The sequence below is a fragment of the Podarcis muralis genome, chromosome 2 (assembly GCF_964188315.1).
Source record: "Podarcis muralis chromosome 2, rPodMur119.hap1.1, whole genome shotgun sequence".
NCBI lineage: Eukaryota > Metazoa > Chordata > Lepidosauria > Squamata > Lacertidae > Podarcis > Podarcis muralis.
In genome coordinates this window covers 34,045,569-34,059,726 of record NC_135656.1, presented here as the reverse complement: position 1 = coordinate 34,059,726, position 14,158 = coordinate 34,045,569, and the positions used below count along the sequence as shown (strand labels likewise).

At 44.9% G+C, this 14,158-nt stretch overlaps 1 protein-coding gene across 1 annotated transcript; it reads right to left on the bottom strand.

The window, feature by feature from the left end:
- Nucleotides 1-3,300: 3,300 nt before the first annotated feature.
- OTOP2 (otopetrin 2) lies at nucleotides 3,301-14,069 on the bottom strand. The gene is made up of 7 exons (XM_028716824.2): nucleotides 13,257-14,069; nucleotides 11,885-12,334; nucleotides 10,742-10,878; nucleotides 9,748-9,806; nucleotides 8,689-8,807; nucleotides 6,497-7,392; nucleotides 3,301-5,166 (listed from the first exon to the last, which is right to left on the bottom strand). The coding sequence occupies exons 2-7, from the start codon at nucleotides 12,297-12,299 to the stop codon at nucleotides 4,996-4,998; spliced, it is 1,797 nt and encodes a 598-aa protein (XP_028572657.2). The 5' UTR covers nucleotides 12,300-12,334; nucleotides 13,257-14,069; the 3' UTR covers nucleotides 3,301-4,995.
- Between the last annotated feature and the right edge of the window lie 89 nt (nucleotides 14,070-14,158).

Here is a 14,158-nt window from a genome sequence, read left to right as displayed (position 1 = left end):
AGAATATACGGTAATACGCATAGGACACTCCAGTATGCATCACTTCAAACTGCTCTCACCCACAGATAAATGCCCCAATGATGTTTTGTCAATGAAATCACCTTTTCGGCGGTGGGTTTTTGTCTGTTTGCAGAAAACTTTCCATCCAGTTCTTAGAATCAATAGTCTCCAGCTTTGGAGGTGATTTGGGTGGTGACCAGGGGCAGAGCTTTGTCAGTATGGTTATCCAGTTAGGTCCCAAAATACATTTATGTTTGTGTCTATTCTCTTTAAGCACCAAGTGAAAGTCGTTTTGTTTAACCAAGTTTTAGCATGAGCGGGGGAAGCTACAGAGAAGCAGGCAGAAGGCCTTCTGGGTAGTGGCACCCTCCCTGTGGAATGTCCTTCCATCAGATGACAAGGAGATTAGTAACTATATAACCTTTAGAAGACATCTGGAGGCAGCCCCGTATAGGGAAACTTTTTAAGATTTAATGTTTTATTTTGTTTTTATATGTGTTGGAAGCCTCCAAGAGTGACTGGGGCAACCTGGTGAGATGGGCGGGATACAAATGTTGTTGTTGTTGTTGTATTTGAGGAGGACACAGGACAGCACCAAAGAGGGTGACTTGGAAATGGGAGGGTTTGAGGGCTACGTATGGTCCTTGAGCCTGAGATTCCTCACCTATGTTTTAGCACTTTTAGTTTGACTGGATTTTGCTATATTATGACACCACTGCTTGTGCTCTCCTTTGTAATTCTGTTAACATTGCCTTTGTTTGACAGCAACATTGTTTTAAACAATGGTTTCAAAAGCCATGTTGGGGACCAAAGAGACTCTAGCCCAGGAGCTGCCTGGTTCAAGCCTCGTTCCCAGGTAAGTCCTGGCAGACACTGTCAGGTAGCAGAAATTGGCAACATCTTTGAGACTCTCCCCCCAACATGGTCATATTGCTAAGGGTGGCACACAGCACAGTGATGTGCATTTGCCTCTCATTTTCCCAAGCATGCTGGCCTTCTTGCACCTGTTTGCTGGGCAATTGTAACTGCAAGACCCCTGAGGCCACTGCATTTTCTTCTGAGACTGAACCGTAAAGCAAACGCACACATGCTGCACCCTCTCAGAGTGAAGAAATTGGGGAAGACAGCTTGTGCAGTTCTTGTGTTTTCTAACAACGCTGACACATCATGAGCAGCTAAAGTATGAGAGCTTTCTTATCATTGCCCATTAGCAAGATTAGAGCCATTGTTAAGTAATTAGACAGTGAAAAGTCTTGGCTTTTGTGTTGGCCTTGGTTCAGTCACCAACGACTAATGAGGCCGCTTAACACACCTGCCTCATTTACAACATGGCAACGTTTTTGCAGGGCTGGCCTGAAGCAGAACAACAAATGTCACTCCCCACACCGACCCCAAAAGTTAGGTACCCAAGACTGGCTAAGTTATTTTGGCATCTGAGGCAAAAAAAAGTTCAAACGTACCTCTCTCTGGCAGTATACATATAACAATGCAGTTAAACTTCTTACAATTTGTTGGCCTTTTGTGGCAATCCAAAATTAGGGGCCTGAGAGCCACCTCATGTTACCTAATGGTAGAGCTGGTCGTGTGGGGCCTTTCTGTAAGCATAAATGTACAGTGTTACCTTGGGTTAAGAACTTAATTCGTTCCGGAGGTCCGTTCTTAACCTGAAACTGTTCTTAACCTGAGGTACCACTTTAGCTAATGGGGCCTCCTGCTGCCGCCACGCGATTTCTGTTCTCATCCTGAGGTAAAGTTCTTAACCCAAGGTACTATTTCTGGGTTAGCGGAGTCTGTAACCTGAAGCGTCTGTAACATGATGCGTATGTAACCCGAGGTACCACTGTATTTGTGTTTGTGTAGACATGAGCTGCTCCCCTGCCAGCTCCTAGGCCCCACTCATTTGCCCATAAACTGAGGCAGGAATGAATACACCTTGGTTGCAGCTTCATACCAACGGGTGGGCATTAAATTAACTGCCTCTGGCACCACTAAATATCTTACAACTTGCAAAGCCTAAATGTGACATGTTAGCCCAAATGAAAAGGTGTTGTGAGTGCTTCTGAAATAATACCACCCAAGTGTGCCTGTGGATAGCAGCGTGCCACAAGGGCACTATGCTCTTCTGAGGTAAAATTAATGGCAGGACAGAGGGAAATGGCCTGTCTGTTAATCATGTTGGATCTTGAAAACTTTATAGGCCGAGAGCAGCCCTGAAATGTACACAGAACACTACCAGCGGCTACACACTAGGGCAGCCTCTGCAAACCTGATGCCCCTCTCCGGAGGTTTTGGACTAGAATTGACTGCGCTCGCTGGTGCTAGTGGGTTTTTTTTGTCAAAAACATCTGGAAGGCACCAGGTTGGCAAACATTGCGCTAGCGCCTCCTGCAAACAAAATGGCATGTAAGGACCATCAGCAAACAGTGTGTTTAACTGTGTCCTTTAAAAACCACCTGCTTAGTTCTTTTTCTAAAATCTTACTCTCCATCTTTCTGTTGAAACTCTCACTATGAGGTAAACAATAGATATTTGTAAAAATGCATGATTTAAAAAAAGACTTCAGAGATCAAAAGAAGACAGCCAATAAAAATTAAACAGTAACTGGGCAGGTAGAATTCAGGAGGTGAAAGAGACCAATCTTTGCAAGCTGAGAGAGGGCCGCTGGGGATGAAGGCTAAGCAGGCCTCCCTCAGAAGGAAATTCCAAAATCTAGGTGGAACTCTACAGAATGCTCTCTCCTGCATGCCAGCCAAACGCAACTCGGTTGTCTCTTTACAAATGCTTGAGGGAAGCAGGGCTTAACTTCGGAAAACAAAATCGGGTTTCATTGTATATTTGACAATATAACCAGGATTTAGATAATGAACTATGGTACGCACTGCCCATGGCTATGTCTGTCTGCAGGGGCCAGGGGCGTAGCATGGGACAGGGCAAAGGGACCATGGCCCTGGACATGGATTTTTGAGGGGCCGCGAAGCTGTTTTGGTGATTTCTGTTCAGCAGCCTCAATGCCCTATCCTAGGGTGTGTTCACATTAGCACCTTAAAGTGCAGTGAAGGGGGAACAGTGGGAACCTTCCTTCCATTAACTTATGCTGACTCTTAGGATTCCAGCTAAAATATTTTTACTACTGCACAAAAATGTTTCTTTCCCCCAACTGTATCCATGGAAATGTAGACTCCAAACTTTTAAATGACTTTTGGTATCTGACGCAGTAAATCAGCTCAAACCCCAACCCAACCTTACCCCTCTGCATTGATCCTTAAGGCATTTCAAAAGAAGAGAATAAGCTCACCCAAATCAAACATGATTTTCATTTATTTGTTCATTTTAGATTTTCCAACACCCGCCCTCCATGTTTTAAGCAGCAAAAGACATTTCTTTCCATTGTGAATACAGTTTCATGGTTTTTTTAAAATCCTGGCAGTGCATGTAGGTGTGTACCTAGTAAATCTGGATCTACAAACATTTGGGGGGAATGGAATCAGCTGACGGAACCATCACCTCTACTCTCCATCTTAATGTTGCAGCTGTGGCTTCCAGTGGAAGAACGTAACTAAACCAAGGCATAGATTTAGATGTGCTAAATTTTAACCACAAGTGTATGAGTGTCTATCTGGGCTGCTTACATGTTGACAGTCATTCAAAATTCATGGGGGCGGGGATGCTTGAATAACAACTGAAAAAGAGCAGGGATATTCTAACTGAATGAGCCTCAAGACTTTCCATTGAGAGAATATTCCCTGTATATTGTCTATGAAGGATTTGTAACATATATGATGGCCCTAACCAATATGGAAGAGCATCTTGAGCAGGTTAGGCTTTCCAAAGCTTTGCATTGACTTTAAACAGCCTTCCAAAACCCTGATGCACTCCAGATGCCTTGGACTACAATTCCCACCAGCCCCATCCAGACTAGACAATGGCAAGGGGTGATGGGAATTGTAGTAAAAAATAAAATAAATCCAGAGGCCTCTAGGTTTGGAAGGCTGGACTAAAAGCTGGTGATGGTGGAGACTTTGAAAAGAAAAGCCATCAAATCCCACTGTATGTAGGACACATTTGCAGACACCTCACCCAATAATTTTCAGTCGACTTTGAAGGCCAAGCAAGGGTAACAATGAACACCCTGCTTCCTACAACATCTGAGCTGAGGAAGAGGCTCTGACCTCTTTAAGCATGCCTGGCCTGCACTTTAGGCGCTGCCATTGTATTGAGTTCAATGGTGATTGCCTCAATGCCCCTATTCAATCATATGTGTGTGTGTGTGTGCTGTCAGAATGAAAATCAATAAATATTTTTTCATATAAAAATAGACTCGTTAAAAAAACTATTAAGCTACCTTTAAAAACTAACATATCTCAATACCCTTTTGAAAGCACAACCCTACACTCTTGCACGCTGCAGGCCCTGATTCAGGACAGCAAGTAAGTTTCACTGAAACCTCTGGGACTTCAGCCTTATACTTATCGTGTGAGTTCCAACAGGGTCATACTCCCCAAGGCCGTTAATAACCGCTGCATTTAGTCTCCGTGGAGGGGGGACAACAGGAACCTACAAAGTCATCCAAACGACTGCGGAGTGTTTAACTGGCTTCAACATTCACTTGATTCTTCTTTCAAACTGACCTTCCCTAGACTGGTTGACTGAACAGGCCTTAAAGTGACCAGGAATTAGCCTCAGGCTACAAACAGTCCATGTCAGCGTTTTGTGGTGGTAGGGGGAGGGGGGGAGAAAAGTAATCAAAGATGAACAACCCTTAGTAGGATGAAGAAAAGGAGGCACTTAAATAGAACGACAAAACACACATGGGAAAACAAAGAAAGAAAAACAAAATCACTAGGGTACATGTGGGCTATTGCTAGCCCACTAATCACCAGGGTCTGACATCAAAGTGAAACTCAACCTCCCCCCCCCCCCCAATTAAGTGCATCATCCAGTCCTGGGAGGGGCATGATAGTGTAGGTCCTTATAAGAAACTCTTCATTGTTCCGATTAAGACATGATGTAGACTTCCAGTAGGCTAGCCACTGCATGCATTCTGTAGAAGATGCCAAATGGCAGGCAGATGTCCACAATGGCAGCCCACATGGGGTAACCGTAGAACGCAAGCTCCGTTTTGTTGTCAAACTGTGGCCGGGCTCCAAATGCTGGCATGACCCAGAGCTGTTTGGGGAAAGAAAGAAAAAAAACCACACAAGAACATTAGGAATCTGTAAGCACCCTCTGTATTAAAGGTAAAGGGACCCCTGACCATTAGGTTCAGTCGTTGCCGACTCTGGGGTTGCGGTACTCATCTCGCTTTATTGGCTGAGGGAGCCGGCGTACAGCTTCTAGGTCATGTGGCCAGCATGACTAAGCCGCTTCTGGCGAACCAGAGCAGCGCACGGAAACGCCGTTTACCTTCCCGCCGGAGCAGTACCTATTTATCTAATTGCACTTTGCCGTCCTTTCGAACTGCTAGGTTGGCAGGAGCAGGGACCAAGCAACGGGATCTCACCCCGTTGCGGGGATTCAAACCGCCGACCTTCTGATCGTCAAGTCCTAGGCTCTGTGGTTTAACCCACAGCACCACCCGCATCCCACCCTCTGTATTACATAGTTTTATATCAGCAAGCTATAAAGGGCGAAAACTAGGCTTTACAAGAGACCTGGAGCTCACTTCTCAATAGCATTTGAAAATAACAGCACAGATGATGCCGTCATGCCATGCGTTTCTCCCACTCTGTGGGCTCATCCACACTTCCTTTTGTGCTGTGTTTTCTATATAGGCACAGAATTTCCAGGCCCACATCTGAGCACTTGTTTTGGTCCCACTGTTTTCCCTGGGAGACCTGGGTTTTACCACTGAATCGGAACAAAGGTTTGCTCGGATGCAGCAGAAAAATGCTGGTTTTCCAGGGGAAAGCAGTGGAAGGAGGTAAAACAGCTTGGAAATTCTGGATCTGGAAAGCCTAGAAAGCATGGCACAGAAGGAAGTGTGGGTGAGCCCTGTATAGAAAAAAATATACAGTGTAATATACTGTATTTTTCCTTCTATAAGATGCCCCCATGTATAAGACACCCCTATTTGGGGGGGGGGGCCTCAGATTTAAGAAAATGGGGGAGATGGCCCCATATAGAAGACGCCCCCTAATTTTTGACATTATTTTTTAGGGAAAAACCCTAGTCTTATACACGGAAAAATATGGTAAGTTTTGTTAGTAGAGAGAGAGAGAGAGAGCACACTGTTACTAGAGTTCCATGTCTCTTGTTAACACCTAGTTCTATCAGAGACTCCACTACACACCCTACAGCTACATCTTTTGTCACACGTGAAAATGTGTTGGTGTAATTAACATGACCATAACTGGTTATAAAAGGAAATACTCAAGATGTACATCTACATCCCCCCCCCCCCGCCTCAGAGCAGGAGTTCCTTGCATGCTTTGCTGCTATGTATTTTCCCCCCCTAAGGAATAAGAAATTTTCCAAATTAATTAGCTGATTTACTTACAATGGCATTCCCCAAGAGCAGGAACACTGAGATCTCCTTTAGGAATCTTCTTCTCCAGTTCATTTTCTTGGAGGCTTTAAGGGACCGCCTCGCTTCAGAAGTCTGAATGGCTAACCCTGGCAGTGCGCTGGGCGGCAGAGCACTCAAACTCTCAGGGACACGGAGCGATACTGCATTCATATTGACAAAAGTGAGCCCATAGATATCCTTCTGCTGAGGGTCAACTTTGTCTTCCTCTTCTGGGGGTTGCCGGTGCAGGCCTTCAATGATGAAAATGTTTTGGAAAGTGGGTTGAGCAAGCATCAGCAGGGAATAGCTCAAGTTGAGGGCATTTATAGTGTCCCTTGGTGAACTGGCCACTGTGGCCACAATAGAGTAATAGGAAATGGCATATTGCCCCAAGGCTGCACCCATCAGTAACGCTACATCCAAAGTTCTGGTTGGGTTCTTGTGATGGTCCATGTCCCTCTTGTCAAATCTATAAACGATGGAGCCTGCGATGCAGATGGCAGACATCAGGCTCAGGCAAACGATGTTGAAGCCGTAATACATAGTGAGCACCTGGTCGGTCCTCTTAGAGTCTTCCTTTGAATTTACCTGAATCTCATACACAATCAGGACCGCTATGCCCGTCACAAGGACCAAGAACCCCACGATGGTGCCCAAAAAATAAGTCCTTCTGAAAAGCTTGAACTTCAGTTGGTGGATATGGTTGTCATGGGAGTCAATGAGGCGGCCAACGTTCTTCCACATGACGTAGACCATGGCGGAAGCGAAGAGGCTGTACTCGATATTGAAGGGGTACAGCCAGTAATAGCCATTCTGGAAGATCTTGCAGAGTTGGCTTTTGCAGGCACAGTTTTCTGTCGGCGAGGCCGCCCTCATCATTAACAGAGCTGCAACAAAGAGAAAACAAGCTTGTTAGGGGCTGCTTACTGCTCTGTGAAAGGTTTTTGTTCTTTAAACAAAATAGGACTCTGAGAAGAAACGAGCCAAAGATTGCAATATATATGAATTTTGTTGGAATGGGATTGAAATGATAGCTGCCACTTCAGAGCCATCTCCATGATTCTTCAAGCCCTCTCAAAACTCTACAGGTGCTTTGTGCATTGCATTTATATCTTGCTTTTCCTCTGTGGTGGTCAAAATGATACACACAGATGTCCCCTCTCCCAACAACTCTGAAACTAGTTAGGCTAAGAGGTAGGGGAAGGGGCAGGAGTGTGTGTGTGTGTGTGTGTGTGTGTGTGTGTGTGAGAGAGAGAGAGAGAGAGAGAGAGAGAGAGAGAGAGAGAGAGATTATTTTGGCTTTCTTTGGATGTTATCATCCTCAGAGAGGGAGACTAAGAGGGGCCCTTAGGTTCACTCACACAAGCCCATGCTCTCCCTCCCAACCCCTTCTTACAGGAGCTAAATGAGAGACTGAATGGCCGACTACCCTTTTAGAAACAGTTTATTTTCTTGGTGGCTGGGGAGATTTCTTGTTCAAATAACAGCAGGCCTCCTTTGTTGGTGATTCACTTCTCATACTTTCCAGAACGGAGTAGGAAGACCAGGGAAGGGATGGGAGCATGTGAGGCCGAGGCCTGTTCCTGATGTCTTCCCAGGAAGAGTCTTTTAGTTTGTGAGTTGTGGTGCAGAAGGAGGACAATAATCTATGTAGCACCTCACAAAACAAAGAAACACCACCGCTACCCAACTAATTTTTCCTGGCCTTGGAATGTTCAGGAGATAGGGCAGAAATGGGCTGGTTAAGAAGTGGGGACCCTAATTTCAACCTTACTCCATGGAAATTTCCACTGAAGTCTGCTTTTGGGTAAACTGCTCTTTAATATAAGCAAAAGTAAAGAAAATTGTAAAACGATCCACTATGAAACTGCTCTCTGTAAGACTGTTCACTGCACTGTAGGCATGTCCATACATTAACATTTGACAAGTGTATAATCTGTGTACATAAGGAGCTGAGCTGTACACCAGTAGAATTATTCACATATTAACATTCAACCAGGTGTGCAGTCCATGTACTCAGTAATCGAGTTGTGCAAATCTACAAGTATACATTGCTTCATGCAACCACTTGTAGATGCGCAGAGACAGCTTGTACCTGAGTTCAGTGTAATGTGTGAGTGAGCAAGCCTTGTGAGTTTTAATCTAAGTTATTCTAAACGGATTGCCTTGCTTGAGCCGCTTACCCATTCTGTGTGTAACATTTGCAATTGGGTTCTTCGATTCAGCCTTATGCACTGACTCATCTGTTACAGCTGCCATCCACACTGCTAGGTTGGTGGTCAACGTGAGCATCAAGCCACATCTGTAGGAAGAGAAAGAGTGGAACCATGGAGTTAAACTCTGTTCATTACAGGATTATGCACCACTTTCTGGAATAGCAAAACAATAGGACCGGCCAAGCTTATAGAGGTATTGTAAATATTGCCATGACAATAAATGCAAGAGGTGGGTTTTCGGAGCACTGAAAAAAAGCTCAATATAAAAATTCTAAGCTGCTGTTGTTGCTGTTAGCTATTTCCATCAGGAGGGCTAAGACCAACAACAGCAACAGGCAGAGAGAAGAGATCTTCCATCATGTAGTTATCCTCTGGAACAAAATAAAAAAATTCATTCCAGTAGAACCTTAGAGACCAACTGAGTTTGTTATTGGCATGAGCTTTCGTGTGCATGCACACTTCTTAGTTGGTCTCTAAGATGCTACTGGAAGGAATTTTTAAACTTTATTTTATTTTGTTTCGACTACGGCAGACCAACATGGCTACCTACTTGTAACTTATCCTCTGGAGTCATTAAAGAGCAGGAACTTGCAGAGGACACCCACCATTAGGTAGAGCAAGACAGCCTCTTCAGGCAACCAATTCTGGGATTCATGAGAAGGCAGCAAGTTGTTATTTACTTATTATGATTGTATATTTACTGCCAGGGAGGGGGAGAGATACTTGTGGGGTTTTCTGACTCAGTTCCCAGAATAACGTGGCTGGTCTTGAGAGGATGATATCATTTGCTGTTCTACCTCAAGCAGCAACATGTCTTTGGCTGGCCTTTTCAAAGAGCCCTTTAAGACGGAACAGGATCCTGCATTTTTTTGCAGATCCCCTTCTTGTCTTTCATGACTGATGATGATGTCATGGCTAGCATGTTAGGATTCGGCCCTCGTCTCTCTGTTCAGCCAGCCTAGGCTGAGGCTTAACAAAATGACAAAGCAGCATGGACAGACTCGGTTAGGTGGCCTGGATATTTACCTGGTAAGATTCAGATGCTTGTGGATGCAGTCTTGGGCAGACATCCAGAGGAAGACAGTCTAGAACAGGGAAGAAGTATATATATTTAAAATGACATTCCAAAGTAGGCAGGGAATGAATGGAAGAGGCAAAAAAAGAGAGCAAAGAAATTTGATGTCACATTTACTCTTCTTATCCTATTTAGTAACTTCTGTCCCTTCACCCAGCTTATAGAGGAAATATTCCTTCCACTTCTAAGCTATGCAAACTCGCAAACTCCCAAGGATCACTTTGGGGCCTTAAAGGCATGGCTAGTCTTACTAATATCCTTGCCCTTCCAATATAAAATGGCTGTAGGATTCATTTCCCACCCAGCTGTTTCTATACATCATTCCTGTAGAAGAGTGTTAAACTAATGAAGCAGGATGCTGCGTGGACAGCCAAGTATAAATCCACCACTAATGCACAATTACAGCATCAGTGACATGTTGCAGAATACACTCAGAACCCCCCCCCCAAAAAAAAACCCCATAATTGGAAGTGTCCTGGATCTAATTAGTGACAGATTCTCCTGCGCCCATTAGAATGTTTTCTACAGGAATGTTAACCTTTCCAGGTCTAAAAGTAATACAAAAGACAGACAAGAGGCTCTCCAAGTATATTAACCAGGCAGCTGTGAGGCCACACAAAAAGGAAACAGTGGCATAATTTTATCCAGTGTCCTCCTAGCAGACAATGTCCTAACTAAGAACAGTTTCCAGTAAAGCACAGCTAATGAGGCTAAAGAACTTGCCACCACCCATTCCTTTTGCTTCCTCGTCTCAGCTAAGGTTGCTGCATGTGCTGGGTTCAGTGAACCAGTCACAGCAAGATCTGAACTCCCATCTTCCCTAAGCCTTAGCCATGCTGGCTGGAGCTGATGGGATTTGGGGTCCAACAACATCTGGAGAGTCCCAGGCTGGCTTCCCCCACCATAGACCATCTCCTATGTACCCAAAAGAAGAGTCCAACTTACCTGAGTGATCACAAACACACCCTGTACCACTGGAAACATTATTCTGATGGGTGACAGGCATTTATAGTAGCTGGAATAATATCCGGTTTTAAAAGCATCCATTACCAGCGAGAGGACTGCAAACAAGACCAAGCCTCCTGTTTTGGAAAGAAAATGCAATCACATTCCATGCACATCAGATTCCTAGACTCCTATAGTTCCTCTATTTTGTATTTTTACCCACAGCCATGGATCCTTTATGCCAGCAGCCCACATAAAGTAACAATAATGGAATTTCATGCACAATGTACCAGTCTGCTGAAACAGGAGTCTTATTGGGTTATTTTTGCTTTTATAAAATGGAATACCTGTGTGTGTGTGTGTGTGTGTGTGTGTGTGTGTGTGTGTGTGTTGCCTCAAGCAAATCAAGTCCAAACTCAATGTCAGGGTGCAGAATCCGTCTCAGTAAATGGAGCTCCAACTCTTCCAAGTCCTTGATTATACACGGGTACTCAGAGCTGGCTCCAGATTTCTGCTGGGCCCCTTTGGCAAAAGATCTGCACTGCGCCATTTTCTATTTAACAGGCAGACAAGACATCTGAGCCTCCCCAGCAGTAGTATGTCACTTGCTTGCTTCTGTAATTCTTAAATCCACCCTCCTTAATGCTCTCCAAAGCATTGGAGGATAAGTGGTTGTGTGTGTGTGTGTGTGTGTGTGTGTGTGTGTGTGTGTGTGTGTTAGGGATTGAACTGGATCAACGGCTTTGCTTTGAAAACTCATGAACCTGGGTTAGATGCTCCAGATCCTGGCATCACCTCTGGCTGCCACACCAAATGTGACATAACTTTTTACCTAGCTTTCTTCTTGGACACTGAAGGTATTGCCTGCTTACGGCTCTCAACAGAATAGTAAGTCTCACAGAACTTAGAGAACAGTTGAGATTTTTGATTAAATATAGGCAGGACTGTGCTTGGCCACTGTGAGAATAGGTTGATGTACTACAGTGGGCCACTGGCCTGATCCAGCTGTCTCTTATTATGTTCTTATGAATGCAGCAGCACCCCTTTCATGGATTTGCCCCATTCCCATGGGAATAAGACCCACTTGCTCATCATGTTTACGCCTTGTCCTTCCCACCCAGCATCATATCGCTTCCTGCTCACCTCTCAGCCAGATGGGCCCTGCATGGTTGTCCTTGCAAGGAATGGCACCCTGCAGCCGGGAGGTTCTGAAGATGTAGAAGAGCATCCAGGCGATGTTGATCAGCATCACAATGATGAGCATGAAAAAGACATCATAGTCATGCAGCTTTACTTCTTGGAAAGCCCCACCGCTGACCAGTGTGCAGGACAGAAGCACCAAATTGATGGCTAGTAGAATGGAGAAGACACGCCCTCCTTTCTTCCAGACTTCTTTGGAGCTGTGTGGCGAGGGAGATGGGCACTTGTGGGAGCCAATGGGAGAGGTGGGAGATAGCGGGTCAGGTCCAAAGCTGCCCTTATCGTCCTTGTGGCCGGAGCCCATAATGGAATCCTCACGTTTGATCTCACAGTCTTGCCACATTGATACTTCGGTCATGATTTAATGGGCACCGAGGAGATGCTGCTGCTGTCCTGGAGGTGGGGGCAGGAAGAGAGAAAATGTACACACCTATGTTAGTGGGTCCAGGTGCCGTCGAAAATTATGGTATTGTTAGAAAAAGGGGGAAGATGCACATAAAAAGAGAACAGTAAGACCTGCAAAGGTGGGCTTCAAGGTGCAATCTTTCACCTGCTCTTTCCATAGCAAGCTCCCATGTTGTGAAGGCCTATTCTGTTACTAAGGCCTTTATTTTGAGGGATTTGCAAGCAGCAAGAACTATCTTGTTGTACTACTGCATTGTGAAGAAACAGATCAGCTGGGGAGTACATCTGGGGTGCCAATTTGAATAAAACATCAATCACAAGACATAGTGCATACACACCATTTGAATGGCAATGCCCATCAACTTTTTGACGGGGAGGCTGACCCCTTCAAATATTATATTGGGGGACGGGGGCGAAGGGACCTCAGCCATTGGCGTTGGCTCCTACAAACTCCATTGAAAATACACTCCATCAGCAGTATTCCTCTACATAATCTGCTTCTTCACAATGCAGCAGTACAGTTGGAGAACTTTGATTTCTGTGTATCAATGAATGAGGACCTTAAAAAGGCATCCGATCAGTAATAGCCTCCAAAGGATTCTTAACGACTTCGCTTCCTCCTGCAAGCATCTTACAGTGCAAGTCTATGTGCATATCTGCTCAGAAGTATGTCCCACTAAATTCAGTGAGAGTGCATTCCCAGGTGTGTTTTGCAACCTACAGCCCTAGGTCGCAATCGTATGAGCATTAGCCTGGGAACAAGTCCCGTTGAAAACAAACTGAACTTACTTTAGATGCATAGGATTGCGTGCGGTGCTGGAGTTAAGATTTGTTACTAATATCGCTAAGTTGGTATATTATAACTAGGCACAAAAAGGCAAGAACTGTAATCACAACAAAGAACACCTACCTGTTTTCCACCCGTAAGTCGACTCTCTTTCCTCACCGCTGCTTTCACACAAGCTTCCTTTTCCCCCAGCTCAGAGATGCCCTGGAATTTATATCTGTCCGGACGCCTCTGTGATTTACACCACCAGTGATCTTCATAAACTTATCAGTAAGGCTCACATGATCCATTTTGTGCAGTAGCTAGTTTTAAGGAAGAAAGGATGAGGAAGAGAGGGTCAAGGTCACTTGACAGTAAAAATGGGAAGGTGGGATCTTATCGCAAACCATACCACACAGGTCACATTTCATTTCATTATTATTATTTTTAAAAAGCATAACAGCAACAATTGGCCTTGGCTTAGAATCAACCTGCCAGTCTTGAGCTGGAAGTAAAACCTCCTTAGGCTGAAATCCTATACACACTCCACTGATCCTATATGAGCTCCATTGAACTTACTGGGTCTTCGGAGTAGATGTGATATATAAGGACTGCATTGTCGGTGTCTTATTTCCTGCATATTTTTAGAGTTGGGGGCCAGATGAAAAAGAGTACAGAGCTCTTATGCAGGGGAGGGGGGATTTCAGTATAAATGGCAGCAGAACAAAATCACAACCAAACCCTTTTCTACACAACTATTAAAGACAAAGGAGCCCCGCTGTGGGTTAAACCACAGAGGCTAGGACTTGCCGATCAGAAGGTCGGCGGTTCGAATCCCCACGACGGGGTGAGCTCCCGTTGCTCGGTCCCTGCTCCTGCCAACCTAGCAGTTCAAAAGCACATCAAAGTGCAAGTAGATAAATAGGTACCGCTCTGGCGGGAAGGTAAACGGCATTTCCGTGTGCTGCTCTGGTTCGCCAGAAGCAGCTTAGTCATGCTGGCCACATGACCCGGAAGCTGTACGCCAGCTCCCTCGGCCAATAAAG